Here is a 20,241-nt window from a genome sequence, read left to right as displayed (position 1 = left end):
GGCCTTCTGGCCTGCTGTGGCCAAGTTCTGGCCCAGAGCTACTCATCCCTTGTCCACAATTCTTTCCAAACAGAAAAACCCATGTTCGCGGTGTTTTTCTCTTATAAACAAGTTTAATAGAACTGCCAGCAAATAACCTATGGAAAAAGAAAGAAGACCCATTTCCATTCAGAGTATATTGGGGCCCAGGTACCAACAGTGTAGGGCTTTCTGATACCCTCAGGATCATTCAGGCAGAGTAGAGCAGAGACTGTTGAGGATGTAGGCCAATCCAATAGCCCCAGCTCCAAGGGCACAGACCTGAGCCTAGACTCACTGGTAAGCTTGGCTTTGGACCTTCTGGGTTCACAGGTATGAGGGTCAAGGTGTAGCTTTGAATGTGATTCTTAGGTAGGGCAGCTTTAGGTTTCCAGGCATGTCTGAACCGCAGTCCATGGAGGCAGCCAGTCATCACATGCAGACATCTCCCTTCTCCACTTGATGGCACAGGAGGTAGGGAGAGGAATGTAGGGTGAAGTTCCTCGGCCTTGCTTTATGCAAGGTGAAAAATATTTGTGTTGCTCCTCTCCATTTTCTCTAACTGGATGAAATGGACCTATTCTGAATACTTTTTATTGAGAAATCAGCCAGTGTGAGGGAAATGGGAGGCCAGAGATCAGAATCCTTTGAAAAGATTGTGAAATATTGATTTTCATTCTTTAAAGCGTATTTGTAAATACCTATTTGAATGCTGTGTATTTGTACAGGAATTTGAGCAAAAAATGTATAGAGTGTCTAATTGGTAATAAGCCCTATAAATGTGTTTTTAACCTCTGGCATTCTGTGCTTATTTAAAACAAAACTAACCATTTCTTTTGTGTACTCATGTCTAAAGAAAAACTGACTTAAAATGATCTTACCTGTACCAGAAAAGTTAAAAAAAAAATTGTGCCAGTGTCCCAAGAGGCATTTTACTGTATATACTGTGGTAGCATGTTATAAATCCAACAAGAAATGTGACTTTTAGATGTAAATATCTGGCAATTGACTCCCCCCCCCCCAATCCCTTGACTGCTGTGATGTGAATTAAAGATGAATACCTGATATCGATCCACTGATTTCACTGAATGGGAGCATAAGTGCCCCTCTCAAACCCTTGTCGCCGGGCTCTAAGCCCTTTTAGCTGCAGATACCTTTCTGCACTTTAGTCGGCCGCTCTCCGTATTCCGCCTTCCAAGGCGAGTGGCCAAAGCTCTTGCACTTAGCTAGCATTAGGGCAGTCCAAGCGGTAACGTCTCCAGTTACCATCCGCGCGTCTCCAAGAGTGGAGAACAAAACCTCCCAAGATCCCATGGCCTCCATTGGGAAGCTAGACCAACGCCTCTGCTCGCAACCTTGCGGGGAGGTCCTCAGACGTCCAAGACAGCAGCTGACTAGGCATACCTAGAGCCTTTCGTTTAAGACGTTCTGCAGTCTGACCCAGGATAAAGCGGGGTCTAGGCAGCCGGCGAATGAAAGTGGACGCTCTTCAAGATTGGTTCGCCAATCCACGTGTAGTTCAAAACAAGGAACCGCTTCTGATCCTTGCTCGTGCCGTCTATCCTGTTGGCTATGGGGTGACGGCAGAAATCCCGCTTTACGAGTCCGGGACGCGGGAGGAGAGTGAGTTTGAAGCCAAGACAAGGTATTCGGGTCGAGTCAACAGATTGAGAGGGTTCCCGGTAAGCAGCCAAAGCAGCTGCCCTTACTCAACATGGCGGCCTCGTGCACCTTCCGCCCAGCTGCTGTCTATGGACCGCCCAGGCTCAATCAGCAACCGACAACTGTCTAGGTCCCAGACACACCAGCCAATGGAGAAGGGTAGCGTGGAGCCGCCGGTCTGGGCTCCTGGGCACGTGGACCAATGAGGATGCGGCATATGGGTGGGCGTGGGGAACGCACGCCAATGAGAAACCCCGGTTTGTGTTCCAGCCCACTAGGCGGAGCACCGCGCCGGGTGCGGTTCATTCGCGCGGCGGCGGCGGTGGAGGCGACGGCCGAGGAGGATGTGGGCTACGCGCGGGCTGGCGGTAGCGCTGGCCCTGAGCGTGCTGCCTGACAGCCGGGCGCTGCGGCCAGGCGACTGCGAAGGTGCGGGGGGCCGGGTGGGGGCGGCCTGGCGGCGCTAAACCCAACGAAACCGAAAGGGTGGGAGCGACGGCCCGTCCCGGGGGCTCCGCTGGAGAGAGGGCCTCAGAGTTATTTCCCGGGCCTAAAAACGTTGACCCATTTAAGGGAACGCGACAGTTCAGTCGCGTTGAAAATTTGGCTAGAAGCCCACATCGCGGGAGTTTTTGTCCTTTCCCATCACTTTAGAGATTACAGGAAGAGATCCTGTGGGCCGCAACCGTCCCGGGGTTACTAAGCTGCACTTAGGGGTTCGATGTATTCAGAAAGAGGAGCGTTTTGATCGTTTGCTTCAGCCTCCAGTCTATCCCTTATGAGGTCACAGTGAGTTCTCAAGGACACGTGTCCACTCTCGCCTTAAACTTGAAAAGAGCAGAGAGTGTGGGTCACTTGGGTAATGTTCATTCCCGGCATGCTGTGGGTACTAGGACCCCAGCAACCTAAGGGTTCTGTGCACTTGTGAGTACCTAGGGGTGGGGGTGGGGGGAACACATTTTAATCCCTTCTATCAAAACTGCTGACAGAGTTTCTTCCTGGGGAAATGGAGACTAATAACTACTTAATATCTCCTCCCTCTTTTCCAGTTTGTATTTCTTATATGGGAAGATTTTACCAGGACCTTAAAGACAGAGATGTCACATTTTCACCAGCCACTATTGAAGAAGAACTTATAAAGTTCTGCCGTGAAGCAAGAGGCAAAGAGAATCGATTGGTAAGTAACTGGTCACCCACCTAGGCTGTCCCGGCTCATGTGTGCTGTCTGTCCGTGTCATGATGGAACGTGTGTGTAAACTAATATGAGGCCTAAGTGCTTCTCTCCTCTAGTTAATACTATAAGCTGAGTATTGGTAATGCCAGGAGAGAAGACTGTCAGGCAAATGCAAAGCAGTGAGTGGCATTTGCTGTAAAGAAAACGCGCTAGTTTGTGGGTAGGTGGGAGAAAGCTATTAGGGAAAGTAGTCCTAGGTTTCTCTGAGGAAGGGGTCAATGAAGAAGTGAGCACATCCAGGCAGTGTGAGCGCCCAAAGGCCAGAAAGACTTTGGTGTGTTCGGAATCAGAAGTAGTTGGTGAGGTGCCCCAAGATGGCCAGGGCCCAGTCCAGGTCAAGAGCCCCGGTGAAGCATCAGCCTTGTAGCTTTAATTTCAATGGTAGTCTGTCATTGGAACTCTAATGGCTCCTGTACTCATCTGGAAACTCTGGGACTGAGCTTGTATCAAGTACCTGGGGCCTAGAACAGCTGCATCTGAGCAATGCTAACAAACTGAAGCCGTGGCAAAGAGAGGTTTTCAAGATGGCCTAACAGTTGTTGTCTGGAACTGGAGAGTTTGTTATGAATGTATACTGCTCTTGTGGAGGACCTGAGTTTAGTTCCTAGCATCCACAGCATCCTGTAACGCAGCTCCAGGGAACCTGATGCCTCTGGCCTCCTCTGACACGTGCACCTACTCATGCGTGGAGTTTAAGGCTTTTGTTTTGTTATTGTGTTTGTTTTGTTTTTGTTTGTTTGTTTTTTACAGTGCTACTACATTGGAGCCACAGATGATGCCGCCACCAAGATCATCAATGAGGTATCGAAGCCCCTGGCCCACCATATCCCTGTGGAGAAGATCTGCGAGAAGCTGAAGAAGAAAGACAGCCAGATCTGCGAGCTAAAATATGGTGAGTGTGACCAGGAGCGTGTGCCTTCTGCCATCTCTGCATGCCCTTTCTGGGCTTAACGTTCTAGCCAGAAGAGTCATCAAGAGTGGGTTTGTAGCATAGAGTATGATACTCTCTGCTGCAGGGATCAGACTTCCACATCAAAGATGGTGGAGGTCAGGGTGAGAGGGGACTTGTTAGCACACTCTGAAGGGTCGAGGATTGACCAAAAGGCCTGATTGAACAATGCAAATAGAGGTTATAGATAGTGGCATAGTGCATAGGAGGTCAAGTTGGACAGAGCCTTGAGAGGAATTTGGCTTTTAGTCTAAATAAACTTGGGAGTATCAGAAGTTTTTGAGCAGAGAAGTGATGTGGTGGGAACTTGAGTTCAATAGACTTGTCATGGCTGTGCTTGAGATGATGGCTCTAAACCCCAAGCATGATAGTTACAGCATCACCATGGCAGAGCCCATCTGGTTGTACATAATCCCAGTCTTGAGAAGCGCCAGGCCTCTCCCATAAAGTTTAAACACTGCCAGTGTTTACTGTACCTCGTGTCTGGGAACCTTGTGCTTCTGTGAGTTTGATTTGGTACCCTGGTTGGCTCTTGTGTCGGTTTGTTTGGGTCACATGGGTTATGGAGTAAGCATCTGACTCTGGTGCCACGTGGGGACACCGGGGATGTGTCTGCTCTACCACCAGCCTGGAGCTGTCATTTTGTGCTGACATGTAGGAAGTCCTTGGGGAACTGGAGCTATGTTCCTCCTCTGAACCATGTGGGCTGTCTGCACTGCGAGTCCTGTTAGTGGCTGCTAACAGCCTGAGGTGGCCTTCCTGGTGAAGAATGTCAGTTTGCTCTTGGGTGCAGTATACATTTGTCTCCCCTGCCGCAAGTAGGGCTGGTCATCTAAGGAATGGTTTGGCATGCAGCACAGTCGGGGCCTGCAGCCTCTCCTACCCAGCCATTTACTATCCTGCTCTCCCTGCAGACAAGCAGATTGACCTGAGTACAGTGGACCTGAAGAAGCTCCGGGTGAAAGAACTGAAGAAGATCCTGGACGACTGGGGGGAGATGTGCAAAGGCTGTGCAGAAAAGTCTGACTATATCCGGAAGATAAATGAACTGATGCCTAAATACGCCCCCAAGGCAGCCAGCGCACGAACTGATCTGTAGTCTGCACCTGAGGGGAAAAAGCAGTTCATCTGTCTCTTCCCCAAACAACCATTTTGTAATTTATTTTTTAAGCGGGCTCCTGACAATGAGATGTGAAGCCTGGAGCTTTCCTAATGATGATGTTGGCTCTGCGGTGCCCCTCACCCCCATCCCCAAGTGGAGAGGAATTTACTTCCTTCTTTTGCTGGTTTACTCTAGGACTTCAAAGTTTGTCTGGGATTTTTTTATTAAAGAAAAAAAAATTGTCTTTGGAGAGTTGAGCTGGTACAGTATTCTATCCTATAGATTATTGGTTTATCTTTCCAGTCTGAGAAGATCCCACAGCGCGCCATTGCTGAGGGCCAGAAACCCCCATAACAGGACTTAAGAGCTTGGGCAGTCAGCGTGTTGTGGGTTTAGATTTCTGGGTGTCTGATACTTCAGCCTCTTGAGGTTAGACTTGACCCCTGACCCCCATCCAATCCAGTAGCAGGGGCAGAAGATAGGCCCATTTCTAGGCTTAGGTTAAGTCTAAAGTACATTTACATTTGGCTCAGCATATGCAGAATAAGCAGAGAATTTTCTGCACTGAGTGCAGGTGGTCGGAACTAGCATTTCTTTACTCCTGGTTATTCATTGGGGTTCCAGTCTAGCATCAGAACAAGGCCATTGCTTACTTGGATTTTGGCAAGTCTGTTGAGCCTGGTCGCAGTCTAGGGCCTGAAAGAGTTGTGTGCAGTATGGTTTTCAGTTGCTCCCTTTCTGGCACTTGTAAACTGTGCCTCAGTGGGGACACTTTGCTCCTGTTGCTTCTAAAGAGCATGTGAAGCGACTGCTAAGAAGTTATGTTTTCCAAAGAGCTCGTCTTAGCTGTCTTCTTGTGTGGTCCCCAAGTTCACTTTGCATCCACGGGGCCTGCCTTCCTGCCATGAAGCCCTCTGCTGTTCCTTCCAAGTTCCTCCTGCATTTTTCTCCTGTTGATTGCTTTCTGCTTATGGGAGGAGGGAAGAACTGGGTGCATTCTTCGTCATTCTACAGATACATCAATGGACCCAGCAACCATCTGTGGAGAACATAAACCCTAGCGGCCTTTGAGTACCCTTGCTGGTATACCACCTCACCTCCTGAATGTGGGCAGACGCCAGCAAGATGTCAACATGGCAAAAGTGATAACTAATGGCATTACCGGCTCTTTTTTACCCTGGGCTCCACAGACCCACCTTTCCAGCCTCCTGTCTGCTCAGACACCTACAGCAGAAATTTGGACCCAGAGGCACCAAGATGCCTGTCTGTAGGTTGCAAATGCATTCTTTCTAGTTTCTGTACGTGGACCCAGGGAGGTCTCACCCGTGTCTATAGTCTTCGTTTTTAGAGTCTTGTCAGGACAGTGCCTGAAGAATCTGAATGCATAAGATGCCTGGATGTGGGTCCTGGACAGGGCGTAGGGATCCTTGTGTGTCTGCCTTTAAGGATGCCACGTCTGGTCCCAGTTAGAAGACTCCATGGAAGGATGGAAGGGAATAGAATTTCTTCAGCCTAGTGGCAGGTTTGAGTGGGATACAACACTTGGCTTCCGGCCAAGCAGCCACACCTGTTCCAGGGGGCGGGGCCCGGAGTCCGCAAAAGGTAGGCGGACCCGGAGTAGCAAGCCCTAGAACACAAAGCAAAGTGCAGCCGGGGCCTGCCGGGCTCCAGAGGGAATCCGCGCACAACCAGGCAGCCGGGTGCCTAGGTTCCACCAGCCACGCGGCGGCGCCCGAGCTCGCGGTCAGGCCGGCTCCTCTGTTTGCCAGGATGTCACGTGGTGCAGGGCCGCCGAGCCGGATAATAGGCGGCGAGCGAAACTCTCGTCCCGCCCACCTCAGTCACGTGGTGCGGCCGGCGCAGCTTGATAACGCAGCTCCCAGCCCCTCGGCGCCGCTCCCGCCCCGCCCCGCCGCCGCCGCCGCGCCGAGTCCTTTTGTCCAAGATGGCGGCGCCGGGGGCGCTGCCTCCTGGGCCGCCGCCGCCGCCGCCGCTCTGAGGGACCTGCGGGCCGCCCGCCCGCCAAGCCGGCGCAATGAAGCGGCAGAACGAGCGAGACTCCAGCCCGAGCGGGCGTGGCTCGTCATCGTCCGCCAAGCGGCCGCGGGAGCGCGAACGGGAGGCAGAGGCGGGCGGGCGGCGAGCAGCGCACAAGGCCTCCGGCGGCACCAAGCACCCGGTTCCAGCGCGGGCTCGTGACAAGCCCCGCGGCAGTGGCGGAGGCGGCGGACATCGCGACGGGCGTGCTGCTGGGGATGCGAATCACCGGGCGAGCAGCGGGCGCTCCTCGGGCGCGCCCGGAGGCGGAGGGCGCACCGGCAAGGCCTCCGGAGACCCGGGTGTTGGCGGCGCGTCGCCCCGCTCATCTCCACTCCCGCCGCCCCCGCCGCCCCCCGGGGCGGAACCTGCGGGTCCCGGGTCCACGGCGGCCCCAGAGTACAAGACGCTCCTCATCAGCAGCCTAAGCCCTGCGCTGCCGGCCGAGCACTTGGAGGACCGGCTCTTCCACCAGTTCAAGCGGTTCGGTGAGATCAGCCTGCGCCTGTCACACACACCGGAGCTGGGCCGCGTGGCCTATGTGAACTTCCGGCACCCACAGGACGCGCGTGAGGCCCGCCAGCACGCCCTGGCCCGTCAGCTGCTGCTCTACGACCGCCCGCTCAAGGTAGAGCCCGTGTACCTGCGCGGCGGCGGGAGCAGTCGGCGGAGTAGCAGCAGCAGCGCCGCTGCCTCCACGCCACCCCCGGGTCCCCCCACGCCCGCCGACCCTCTGGGCTATCTACCCCTGCACGGTGGCTACCAGTACAAGCAGCGCTCGCTGTCTCCGGTAGCCGCCCCGCCCCTGCGGGAGCCCCGTGCGCGGCACACCGCCGCAGCCTTCGCCCTGGATGCTGCTGCCGCGGCTGCTGTGGGACTGTCTCGGGAGCGAGCCCTGGACTATTACGGGCTCTACGACGACCGCGGGCGCCCCTACAGCTACCAGGCCGTGTGCGAGGAGGACCTGATGCCGGAAGATGATCAGAGAGCCACTCGAAATCTCTTCATCGGGAACCTGGACCACAGTGTATCTGAGGTGGAGCTTCGACGGGCCTTCGAGAAGTATGGCAGCATCGAGGAGGTGGTCATCAAGAGGCCTGCCCGCGGCCAGGGTGGTGCCTATGCCTTCCTCAAGTTTCAGAACTTGGACATGGCACACAGGGCAAAGGTGGCTATGTCTGGCCGAGTGATTGGCAGAAACCCCATAAAGATAGGCTATGGCAAAGCTAACCCCACCACCCGCCTCTGGGTGGGTGGTCTTGGACCTAACACCTCGCTGGCGGCCCTGGCCAGAGAATTCGATCGCTTTGGGAGCATTCGGACCATCGATCACGTTAAAGGAGACAGCTTTGCCTACATCCAGTACGAGAGCCTGGACGCAGCCCAAGCTGCTTGTGCTAAAATGAGGGGCTTCCCCTTGGGTGGTCCAGATCGCAGGCTCCGGGTGGATTTTGCCAAAGCAGAAGAGACTCGCTATCCCCAGCAGTACCAGCCCTCGCCTCTCCCTGTGCACTATGAGCTGCTCACTGACGGATATACCCGGCACCGAAACTTGGATGCTGACCTTAGGGTGCGGGATAGAACCCCTCCACACCTTCTGTATTCAGACCGAGACCGGACCTTTTTGGAAGGGGACTGGACCAGCCTCAGTAAAAGTTCGGACCGCAGAAACAGCCTGGAGGGCTATAGCCGCTCAGTGCGCAGCCGGAGTGGTGAGCGCTGGGGGGGAGATGGGGACCGGAGCATAGCCAAGCCCTGGGAAGAGAGACGAAAGCGGAGGAGCCTTTCCAGTGACCGTGGGAGGACAGCTCACTCCCCTTATGAGGAACGGAGCAGGACCAAGGGTGGGGGACAACAGTCTGAGCGAGGCTCGGACCGCACCCCTGAGCGCAGCCGAAAGGAGAACCACTCCAGTGAAGGGACCAAGGAGTCAGGCAGCAACTCCCTCAGCAACAGCAGACATGGTGCTGAGGAGAGGAGCCACCATCACCACCACCACGAGGCTCCAGATTCTTCCCACGGGAAAAAGTCTAGAGAGAGTGAACGCAATCATCGGACCACTGAGGCAGAGCCCAAGACTCTTGAAGAGCCAAAACATGAGACCAAAAAGCTAAAGACTCTGTCAGAGTATGCCCAGACACTGCAGCTGGGTTGGAATGGGCTTCTAGTGCTGAAAAACAGCTGCTTTCCAACATCTATGCACGTCCTTGAAGGGGACCAGGGAGTTATCAGTGGCCTCCTTAAGGACCACACTTCTGGCAGCAAACTGACCCAGCTAAAGATTGCCCAGCGTCTTCGACTGGACCAGCCCAAGCTGGATGAGGTCACCCGTCGCATCAAGCAGGGGAGCCCTAACGGCTATGCTGTGCTCCTAGCCATCCAGTCAACCCCCAGCGGGCCTGGCGCTGAGGGGATGCCCGTGGTGGAGCCAGGCCTACAGAGGCGGCTTCTCAGGAACCTAGTCTCCTACTTGAAACAGAAGCAGGCTGCAGGGGTGATCAGCTTGCCGGTGGGTGGGTCTAAGGGCAGAGACAGCACTGGCATGCTCTATGCCTTCCCACCCTGCGACTTTTCACAGCAGTACCTCCAGTCAGCACTGCGGACATTGGGCAAGTTAGAGGAAGAACACATGGTGATAGTTATAGTAAGAGACACCGCCTAGCCCACACCTGTGGTTTCCAGCTGTGTTTGTGTCACAGAAGCAGTTATTTTAAAAATCTGCTCCTTCTCTACCTAGTCTTATCCCTCGGTTTGACTTCTCTGCTGGGTTTTTGTGGTTCATTTGGTGGCATCCTGTCTACTGCTAAAACTAAGTTCTTAGATTTGGGGGGAATTTTAGTTTTTTTTATAAGAAAAAACTGTTATGTTTCCCGTGTATGAGATTCTGTCTGCTGTATTCTGTATTTTTTTATATTTTATTTTATTTTTTGACTAACTGTATGGAAAATTGTCAGTAAAGCCTTTGTCAGAGGATGAATTTTTAATCCCACCAGAGTCCTGGTTTAATCAGGTTTTTTTCGTAAAGAATGGAAGGCTTCACTAAGTGCATGCCGTATGTCATGTTTTTGGCACCACTGCTTCTAAAAGTTGTGCTGTGCTGGTTGTGCTCAGCCCTGTGCTGTCAGAACCCTGCTCACACTTGTCCATCTTAGCTGCTGGCCAGCAGGTTACAGGGCACGGGGCCCCGTTATACCACCCTGAGCTGAGCCCATTCAGAGGGAAAGCCTGGGCCTAAGATCTGTCCCAACAGCTACAGGTAGTTCTGTTGTTTTTCCCTGCCCTAAGTGTGTGCTTTCGTTTGAGCTATGGCTATTGGACAAAGCACCCAATTATAAAAGCCTGTGTGACAGAGGATAGTTTTCAGTTGTGTAGTCTTGCATTTTGGGGGGTGGGGGTGGGGAGGAACAGTGCAATATTGATGCAAAGGGCTGTGTGCATGACCTGCCCAGGTTCCCTCTGGTTCAGTCTTTTAGCCTTACTGTAGTTTAGGGTCTTCCCTATCAGTCATCTGCCTGATTCCCAGGGGTCTTAGGAGGTAAAGTTGGCATGCAGGGTGAGAGGCAACCAGACTTGTTAACTCTTCAATGTGCTTCCTTTGCTCTCAGGGCTGTGTCAGAGCGGCCTGTGCTGCAGTCAGACCCCCAACTACAGTGCTCAGTCTGCAAGGGAGTCAGTGCCAGGAAGATGCCCTTGATGAGTGACATAGTGTTTCGTGTTTTGACCCAGACATGAGGTAAGGAAATAGTACTCCTTTGTGAGAAAGAAGTCATAGTTGTGATGGGATAGAGCCCAAATCCACATCAACTTTGATATGAAGAAAACAGATTGAGTAGTCCTATGTCTGGGATGGGAAAGTAGGCTAAGGGATCTAGGCTCTGCCTTTGTTGTCTCAAGTAGAAAGCCAGATCAGGCAACAGTTGTCACCATAGATCATAGCCAGGCTCAGAATGTGGGAACTTAGTAGTGCAAGGCAGTCAGGCTGAGGAGAATGGAACCCTGATTAGAGGTTCTGCCCAGGCTAGTGCTTAGGGTCTGGCCTACTCCCTGAGCCAACACCTGTGACCCCTGGGCTCCAAGATGGATCTTGAAGGTTGTATGGTGTTGATGCCTGTCTACAAGGACAGAAATTTAAGAGACTGGACAAGAACAGGGAATTTCCACTCACTAGGCTTTGGCTGGTATTCATGAGAGATTAAAGATGGCTCTAAAGCAGTGGTTCTCAACCTGTGGGTCACAACCCTATTTGGCAAACCTCTATCTCGCAGAATATTAGCATTGCAATTCCTAACAGTGGCAAAATTACAGTTATGAAGTAGAAATAATGTTATCGTTGGTCACCACAACATGAGGAACTGTATTAAAGGGTCACAGCATTAAGAAGGCTGAGAACCGCTGTTCTAAAGCAGTAACATGAGTGTTAATCTACCTATATGTACTTGAGCTGGGGCCACTTTCTCCAGGGATTGGAGCAAGTCAGTTGACCTGCTATCCTACACTAACTACTTCAGTTGTCATCCCAGCAGAAACCAGAGCAGGCCTCATCTTGATGGACTGCTGCAGTTTTTCTTACAGATCCCGACTAATGTCACAGAACAGTTGTAGCACAGCTGGGTCCCTGTAACAAAGCAGCTTTCATCACCTGCACACCCTTTCCAGACAGAACCAGGTCACTTTATTAACCCCTCTTTGGAAAAGGGGACCCTTTGGCTCTGGTGATAACCTGTTTCTTGGTGAAGAACCACACTACACTGTAACCTTCACACCACACTAACCTTCCGCCTTCCTTCTTGGACCATCTTACCCACTTCCTTTTAGTCCTTAAAATGTAACAGGTTCTGTGGCCTCTCAGCCAGCCAGCCCTGCTAGCACTAGAGAAGGTGGGTCAGGTGGCCAAGCCCTTGTTTGATCATGACATTGTCTCCAGTGAGAAAGCTGACAGCAGGTACCCCAGTGCCTGAGCTGTTCAATCAAGGCAAAAAAACACAGCAAAAACCCCTAATTGGTAGGTTTCATAGCCTGGGTCTTAAGTGACTCAGGTTTTGAGCCCTACTAAGAACATGGAAGATGGATGTTTTCTTCTAGTCTCATGAGGCACATTCCTAAGGGAGTGTTGTCAAGTCAACCGAAATTGTGCTTTCCTGTTAAATGTGCTCATCTCTACCTTGGGAGGCCTGTGGTGCTCCCAAGAGCTCCTGGCAAAACTGCACTAGTGACAGCACAGAGTTTTTACTGTTTTCTCTTCAGCTGCACCCAGGACCAGCCATCAGGCGGCTTCTGCTAGCCAGCTAACCATTTAACGCCATGGCATGAAGCAAATGAGGACCTGAGGCCTTGACTTTCTTAACGGATCAGGATACACTTGTGTGGTACAGGCCACTTGAGTGGGACAGGTTGTTCTTGGTGTAGCAGGCTCTACCTACCCCTGGAGAGTTTTCACTGTCTCGTGTTACTTGTTTACTTTATATCCAGTGCACCCTTCTCTGTTTCTGTGGCTATGTAATGCATATGTAACAGAAACAGAGGCTACAATTTGGGCAAAATCAGAAAGAAGATTCACATTTGTATTTAGTGTGGGAAGGAGAGCAGCAGGATAAGCAAAGCACGAGCCCCTGATGCTTTGTCAGTTTTTCTCTAAATCCAGCCTGACCTCAAGTACTCCTCAACTTTTAGGACTGAAAAACTGTCCCCTCTAATCTCAGCCAAGGGGTGGCCAGGATGCTCCTTAAAGGTCCCATACATGGGGATAGAAATGTACTCCCCTACCCCTGACCCTTTCTGCCCCTTGTTATCCTCACAAAGCCTTCAGCAACTTCAGGCCAGTCTCAATTGACTATGCCACAGTCTGTCCTGGGGGGTTGCTGTGGGAAGGCTGTGGTTCTCTCACTGTGGAGGGCTCTGCCTTCCTTACAAGTCCTCTGTGGTCTGGCCGGAACTGAGAGGAGGAAAGGGAAACCCCACTTTGGTAAAAGAAAACAAGGAAAGGCCATAAACAAAGACAGACTTGTAGTTTATTTTGTATTTTTTTTAAATAAATACACTTTACATTAAAGAAAAAGACCTTTGATTTGTAATTTCCACATTGGGGAGAAAGGGAAGGAAAAAAAAGACTTGAAAAACTGAATCACAAAGAGAAAAGAGAGGGAGTGAATTTATACCCTAAAGTTCTCTCAACTCCACAAAACCAGGGTCCACGTGACTGACTGCTGCCTGGCCACCGAGGCAGGGAGCTAGGCATTTTTCCCCAGTGCTCAGGCCATGCCTTCCATTCCCACTCTGGCACAAAGGAAAACAAATTAACTTGACAGCATATGAGGCAACAAAACAGGTTAAAAAATCATATATTATATTTATAATAAAATATTCTTAATCCTTATCAATTTACGAAACCACGATTTTCCTCTTCATTTAAATACGTATGTAAAAATGCCTCTATATGTTCTTTAGACGTCATTTTCTTCCAAAGAAAATGAAGCGTAGGGGCAGGAGACTGGTGGATGAGTTCAGACCCTCATTAGAAATGCCTGGTGCTTTTTTTTTTCCTTTTTAAGTTTTATAAAAAACTATTTCTTGTTCTTTAAGTAAAGAACATTATACAAAGAAAATATATTGTGAAATACCCAGAGACATGTTTGTTTTTTCCCTTGAGGAAAGCTATGTCCTTCCTAGGAGGAGGGGACACAAACTAGGGCCGTGTGTGTGTGTGTGTGTGTGTGTGTGTGTGTGTGTGTGTTATTGTTCTTAGAAGGCCCCTCAGATTCCAGGGAGACTCTAAATCATAGTCCTCTGAATGCAGGGCATACAGTTCCTTAACTGACAGCCCTGGGAGGCAGCAAAGGGCAGGTGTTCTGAATTCACTGTTTCTCTCGCCTGCCAAGATTCTCTTCCAAGTGGGAATGGCACATCACTCATTCAGAGATAAGATGATGTCATCTTCCAAATCAGAGTTGTCCGAGCTGTCTGCTGAAAGGTAAGAGAAGGGAGAGACGATTATGTGCTAGGATTGTAGGGAAACTCCTACAGTCAACACACTTATGCCTGAGTAGGGTTAATTACCACTTTCCAGAAAGTAGAAAACACATCAATTAACTCCTTGGAGCTTGACTCCAGAGAATAAGCCTGTTGCTGGCAACAATGGCTACCCTTGGGATCTCTGGCTCTCTTGCCTTTCAAAAGACCTGAACTTAGAGGCCCTGCTTCCTGCCTGGGATGCCCAGAGGGATCAAGTAAGTGTCCTCAAGCCTCCTCCTGGGACACTGGGCTGAGGCAAGCACAGAGGTCCCAGCCCCAGGCCTAGTGTGTCCTTATGGCAGGATCTTAAGCCTGACCCAAGGAAGCAGTAGAAGGGAGGATGCTGAGTTAAAGAGAGTTCCAAGCCAGCATGAGTTTCAGAGTAAACCCTGTCTTTAAAACAAAATGTTACTAGAGGACCTGGAGAAGGTATCAGGAGGACAAAGTCAACCATTCAAAGTAGCAGATATGAAGGATAAACAATTCTAACATTCAACACAAAGACAGTACAAATAAAATTATTTCTGCATCAGATCAAATGAGACGTGACAGGGAGATAGTGGGCATGTTTACCTTTTCACTATAGTAGTAGCATTTTTATATGAGTCCCATACTTTCATGATGGATATCTTACATGGACACACTAAAATTTTTAAAAGTGAGAGGCAGGCTGAATCCCTTCCTCCACAGTCTTTAGAAGCTTACAAAGGCAGATGATCCTAGGATTCAATCCTAGTCACATAGCTACAGAAAGAGCCATCCATGACAAACAAGTAGGAAGGTAGAAGGAGCAGAGACTCAGGGCCCTTGACTCACTTTGCAGGAATGAACTCATTAACAACAGAAGGATCCACTGAGTGATGAAACTAAGTGGCCACAAAAGAGCCTTTCAAAGCCAGGTATGAGCAACACATCGACAGTCCTCCAAAGTGAAACCCTGCCCTAACTAACTAAAGGACCCTGAAAAACATATACCATATCTGTCTGGTCAAAGAAAACTGGTAACACTAAAGGCCTAGTGCATGTTCAAGAAACCATGAAAAGGGGCTAGTAAAGTCTATCAGTAGACAGAGGTCCCTGATACACCTCTACCAGCTCTCTCTCCAGGGAGTTCTACCCCGGAGAGAATCGACTCCTATAAACTGCCTTCCTCTAACTTCCACACACTGGACAGCATCTGCTCCCTCCTCACTGCCTCACCCCCTCTTTTTCTCTCAATGTAATTTAAGACTTTTTTTTTTTTTTAAATGTATATGGATGTTTTGCCTGTATGTGCAATACGTGTCTGATGCCCACCCAAGGAGGTCAGAAGAGGGCAGCGGATCCCCAGGCACCAGCATTACAGATGGTTAAGAGCCATCATTGTGGGTGCTGGGAATCAAACCTGGGCTCTGCAAGAACAAGTGCTCTTAGCCACTGAGCCATCTCTTCCACTCCTTAAAATTTTTTTGAATAATAACAAATTTGTGGAATATTTTCATAAGGTTCCCAGGAACATGGGCAACATAGCCTGAGCCTGAAAACACCTGATGTCTGGTTTGTCTATAGTAATGGGTATGAACAAGTGAAAGGCTTTGGCAGCCTCTCTTAAGATAACTAAAAGAATTCTAGGGCAAAGTGAGGAACAGAAAACAAACATGGCCCAACATGGCAAGGAGTGGGAAACACAATAGAATTGTCACAATGAAAACCTGACACTTGAACCTAAACAGACCATGACCAGCAGTTACTTTTGAGACAAAAACTCAGAAGGAAGTCCTGCCAGACCTCTGCAGACCTTGAAGGATCCTATAGTGATTACAGGCAAGCCGACAATGTCAGGCGCGCACACGCGCACACACACACACACACACACCCCAGAAAGCCAAGGGAGTCAAACCTTTGCCTCACAGCAAAAAAAGGAGCCAAGACGTCACATCATATCCAAGGGCAGGGAATACTGCTTGTTGAACACCACAGCAACCTTCCTCACACAACAGCGAGGGGTCAGATGACAGGGCTCCTTTTATCCTGCCCTAGGCCTTTTCTCAGCCCCAAATGTTGCAGTGACCCAACCCCCAACTTCTAGTCAGAACCTCTGATTCGGAAAGGTCTTCGAAGTAAAGGCAGATGGACTATAGTAATTCCTCGAGGGGTTTGACCGGCTGTTGCCTTACAATATCTAGGCTTAAGAGCAAGCAGTCTCCAGAGCAGAGAAAAAAGACCCCAAAAGACAACATGCCTCTCTTTCAAGAACAGATCTGTATCTCTAGCTATACCCCTGCAGGACCAGGGCCTGTGCAAAGTCACATGGCGACCCATGGCTGTGATTTCTATGAATTTCACCAGACCATAAAAAGGCTCCAAAGTTCAGGAAGGTAGTTTCTCCAGACAAGCAGAAGGAAGCTTGTAGTGATAATACCTGTAACTGAGGAGTTTAGTACAATCCGTCTGCTCTACTGACAGCCATGAGAGATAGCAACATCCACAACAGACAGCCCATAAAACACAGGGAGAGCAATAGAAGACAGCCTGCAGGTGACAGCTCTGTGTCTCCACCTCAGAGTCCAAGCAGAAATGTCCAAACTTCAGGTACTTTATGTCAATATTTACACCCACGTTATAGTAACAATATTCTTATAGCTTATAAAGTTTTCCAGATTACCTTTGCTTTGAGAGAGAAAATTTTCAGAATGTCAAAAGGTGTACTGTTACCAAATACAAATTGAGAGGGTTTATATTCAAATGAGGAATGGAAAACCTGAAGCTGGGTGTGGTGGCACATGCCTGTAATCCTAGCACTCAGAAAGTGAAGACAGAAGGATTAGGGAACTTGAGGCCAATCTGGGCCATGCAGCAAACCATGTTAGGTGGCCAGGGCAAACTCAGGATCTAAAATGACCATGCTGCCCTGTATAATAAAGAAAATCCAAACACTGCTGGCTGAGCCCGTGTCACTCACTGCAGTGTCATAAATAGCTGAGGGCAATGCACATGAGCCACTGGTCACTGCTGCCCAGGATTCTCCCTCAACGAGATGCTTAAATGTCAACTGTCTGCCACAGTAAGACCCAACGTAGAACTTAGAAATAAGTTTCATGACCAAAAATGTATCATCCCAATGCAAGCAAGCTAGGATTCGCTAAAGTATCTGGAAGGCAAGTAGTCCCCAGAACTAGGAATGTGCAGTTCTACTATGAAAACAGTCAAGTCCAAGCCCTAGAAAAAGTTGGAGCACAGATCAGGCTCCTTGCCGTGAGTAACTGTTCAACCCGTCTCATGATCACGTGGGTGTCCCTGCTGCTCTGCCAAGACTCCTTCCATTTTTCTTTGTATTTAATGGGTACAGGCTTAGAAACATTACAGAATAAAAAAAGCCCAGATATCTTCGTTCCTCTGGTGATTAAATGCACATTAGCACATCTATGTCTCATTTACTGTTGTAAAGCATGAGCAGAAGCTGGAAGTGTCATCTGGATTGTTGGGACACCGTCACTGGTAGTGGCTCTCTGCTCTCATTCACTGCCCCATCATGGAATAAGTACACAGCCCTGTGAATGAAGGCAGTTGTCAGGGTTAGAGTAGGGGGAAGGAAGGTTTCTCTCTATCTTTGATGGGGAAGTAGTTTTATTTTCGTCTAGCTTACCCCCTCCCTTGTTTATGGAGACCTCCCTGTACTGGTTAAAAGCAGTGACTCAGTTCTTCAGAATATTCAGTCTAGCCACTTCTCACTATAAGTAGGCTTGGGGAGGAAAAGTCCCGACCAAACCAAAATGGACACCCAATGATAGCACTGCCACCCTCTTATAACTTTGAGTCTCTCCTTCAAGAACAGCGTTTGACTAATCTGTCTTGTCTATCTGGAAACTTCTTTAAATCTTGGGTTTTGATGAAGTATTTTTAATTACAAAAAAACAACAACAAAAAAATCAGGTGAGACTCTTACCCGTGAAGGTGATACCAGCTGCCTGCTGTTGACTGACCCCACCTAAACTGCATTACTAACCCGCTGAAGGGAGATAAAATTTGTCTCTAATATCTCACTACTGAAGCTTTACTAAAAATGTCCCTGGGTCCTTATCTAGTCCTCAGAGGTCATGGCTGGTGGCTAACCCACAGAATCACCTCAACCTTTGACTACGATGAACCGCAGACAGGTGGATAGCAGCAACCCCACTCCCACCGAGACCTCCTGCAGATACGGTGAGAGGACTGACTAAGTCTCTCCTAAGGCAGGCAGCTTTCAGTCCCAACTCCACGAGCACATAAGTGATACTTGTCCCACAGAAAATGAACTTGTATCAGGTAGGGGAGCAGTGTTGTGTTTACACAGTACATATAACAGGAGTGTCTATTACACACACTGCCACCCACCTCTCTCCTACCAGGAAGCACGATCATAAGCAGGAGGCCGTCTGATGGAGCAGCATTAAGTTTGCTTGACCTAGGCCACCACAACCCAACTCTGTCATGATAAAAAGTGATGTAAATGTATGTGTTCTTCCTGCTCAGCACGATAGCTGTACATGCCACAGAGCATTCGGAAATAAGAAGCTAATTTGTAATGTAATTATATGTGAGCAGCCCTCTACAGTAAGTGGCTGTTATAATTAGACACAGTGCCTACCATGCCTGTAAGAATGCTGGGTATATCAGCTAAATGAGACAGGAATCCCTCTTCACTCAGGCAGGGCAGCAATACAAGACCCAGGATCACAGCCAGCAGAACTACCAACAGTGGCACTCACTCTCGTGACGAGAGACATGTCAAGGTGCAATGTTAGTGTCTGCCCAGTCTTACAGCGGGTAATTCGGGAATTCATTAGCAATGGTAGGAATAGCTTCAGAAATCCACTAGTGGGAAATTACTATGCAGACTGGAGTTTGTTCTTTAGAGTTTAGAATAAGAAGTGGGGTAGGGTGAAATGAACAACATAGATGGATTTGTTCCCCAGCCTTCAGGAGAGACTGGCCAAAAGCAGCCAGGAAAGGGCTCTCCCACAAAAGGCCATGAATCTGTACACAACAGTCAGAGGCAAAGCAGCCTGTGAAGAGCTGCTTCCAACTGACTGCAGCCCGACCCTCGGGTGACAGGCATGCTTCCGACTTCCTCAGCCCAATCCTTTAAAGCTGGAATACAAAAACTGTAAGCTCACTTCCTATTTTGTAAATAAGTTTTATTACAAGACAGCTATAAACATCAATTTCTGTTTGGTCTGTGACTGCCTTCTCCTTACTACAGCGGAGCTGAGTGGCTGTGACAGGGACCACAAGACCCAGGAGGCAAAAAAGCATTGCCTTTGCTCTGACATAAAAGTGTACGAACCTTTGCTTAAAAGTTAAGAGGAGGGAGCCACGTGGCATGGCTCCAGAGTCTGACAGAAGAGGGTGACTGATGCCTCAGTGCTTTTCCTCACAGGGCAAGAGTGGTGAGTCAGCAGAACCCAAGCACAGCTGTCTTCTGGAATGGGTTGGTACAAGAGGAGGGACCTGGCCCTGGGTGCCAAGGCTCATCCCAAACTCTGCCCTATACTTACTGTCCCCCAGGATCAGTTCCACTTCCTCATCTGCATCAGAGTCTTCATCTTCCCCCTCCTCTCCCTCCTCTAGAAGGTTTGCTAACTCCTCATCAGAGGGAGAGAAGTCATTGTCTCCATCCTCTCCTGCATTCTCATTGTTGTCATCCTCCTCCAGTTCTGCCTCCAGCAACTGGTCAGTGTCTAGTTCATCTAAATCATCAGTATCATCATCATCTTCATCATCATCCTCTTCCTCCTGTTCTTCCTCTTCCTGGTGAGAGAGCATGAAGTCCATTAGGAGAAACACAAAGTCTTAATCCGTATGGGCCATGTGGTGATTCCTATCCAAGGGGACAGAGGAATAAACTGTTAGTAGAACAGACTTGTCAGTGGTGATTGGGGCAGGCACACGTGTTCAAGACATTTGAAAACCCACTCAGGAAGGATTACTGAGCCTCCACAAGGCCATACTGGTTATATTGCCCTTATGCAAAGAAAGAGAAACCCTGCCTCACAGATGTCTCAAGCCATTGGTAACCTTGAAGGACCAGAGGGACTCTTCTGCTTCCTGCATCAGCCAAACTGAGTGAACTGAGTTCAGACACTGGACAAAAGGTCCTGAAACCTAAAGTCCCACGTTCTAGCAAAACAAAGAGTTGCCAGCTCCTAAACCCCTCCCTCAGCCCATGAACTCCTCCATCCTACACAGGCAGATGCCTACCAGAGCTGCTCA

General features: G+C 49.6%; 3 protein-coding genes across 6 annotated transcripts in view; 2 read left to right on the top strand and 1 right to left on the bottom strand.

The window, feature by feature from the left end:
• The first annotated feature begins 1,965 nt into the window (after positions 1 to 1,965).
• On the top strand, positions 1,966 to 5,217 carry Manf (mesencephalic astrocyte derived neurotrophic factor). Of its 2 annotated transcripts, none has more exons than XM_028756699.1 (4): positions 1,966 to 2,109; positions 2,730 to 2,857; positions 3,665 to 3,806; positions 4,778 to 5,217. In XM_028756699.1, the coding sequence occupies exons 1-4, from the start codon at positions 2,025 to 2,027 to the stop codon at positions 4,960 to 4,962; spliced, it is 540 nt and encodes a 179-aa protein (XP_028612532.1). In that variant the 5' UTR covers positions 1,966 to 2,024; the 3' UTR covers positions 4,963 to 5,217. The 2 variants fall into 2 exon arrangements, with proteins under 2 accessions (XP_028612532.1, XP_028612534.1); XM_028756701.1 differs by lacking the exon at positions 1,966 to 2,109 and adding an exon at positions 2,235 to 2,469.
• A 1,760-nt stretch (positions 5,218 to 6,977) lies between these two features.
• Rbm15b (RNA binding motif protein 15B) lies at positions 6,978 to 9,996 on the top strand. Its single transcript, XM_028756850.1, has one exon. It carries the CDS (start codon positions 7,001 to 7,003, stop codon positions 9,662 to 9,664), a length of 2,664 nt encoding a protein of 887 aa, XP_028612683.1. The 5' UTR covers positions 6,978 to 7,000; the 3' UTR covers positions 9,665 to 9,996.
• Positions 9,997 to 12,990: 2,994 nt separating this feature from the next.
• Positions 12,991 to 20,241, bottom strand: part of Dcaf1 (DDB1 and CUL4 associated factor 1) — a 62,130-nt gene continuing 54,879 nt past the window's right edge. For 2 of the 3 annotated variants that reach the window (XM_028756847.1, XM_028756848.1), the window contains exons 23-24: positions 19,527 to 19,779; positions 12,991 to 13,962 (exon numbers count right to left, since the gene is read on the bottom strand). In XM_028756847.1, coding sequence (XP_028612680.1) covers positions 13,904 to 13,962; positions 19,527 to 19,779 — 312 coding nt within the window. In that variant the 3' untranslated portion in view covers positions 12,991 to 13,903. The remainder of the gene's footprint in view (positions 13,963 to 19,526; positions 19,780 to 20,241) is intronic. The other variant, XM_028756849.1, reaches the window with a different exon arrangement.

Source organism: Grammomys surdaster, unplaced genomic scaffold (genome assembly GCF_004785775.1).
Source record: "Grammomys surdaster isolate TR1022 unplaced genomic scaffold, NIH_TR_1.0 126131, whole genome shotgun sequence".
Taxonomy (NCBI): domain Eukaryota; kingdom Metazoa; phylum Chordata; class Mammalia; order Rodentia; family Muridae; genus Grammomys; species Grammomys surdaster.
Note: the sequence above shows the minus strand (reverse complement) of the source record. Positions and strands in the feature narration are given on the sequence as shown.

Coding starts and splice junctions, on each gene's coding strand:
- Manf (XM_028756699.1), top strand. CDS start 2,025: ATGTGGGCTACGCGCGGGCTGGCGGTAGCGCTGGCCCTGAGCGTGCTG. Junction 2,110..2,729: donor GCGGCCAGGCGACTGCGAAG/GTGCGGGGGGCC, acceptor CCTCTTTTCCAG/TTTGTATTTCTTATATGGGA. Junction 2,858..3,664: donor GAGGCAAAGAGAATCGATTG/GTAAGTAACTGG, acceptor TGTTTTTTACAG/TGCTACTACATTGGAGCCAC.
- Rbm15b (XM_028756850.1), top strand. CDS start 7,001: ATGAAGCGGCAGAACGAGCGAGACTCCAGCCCGAGCGGGCGTGGCTCG.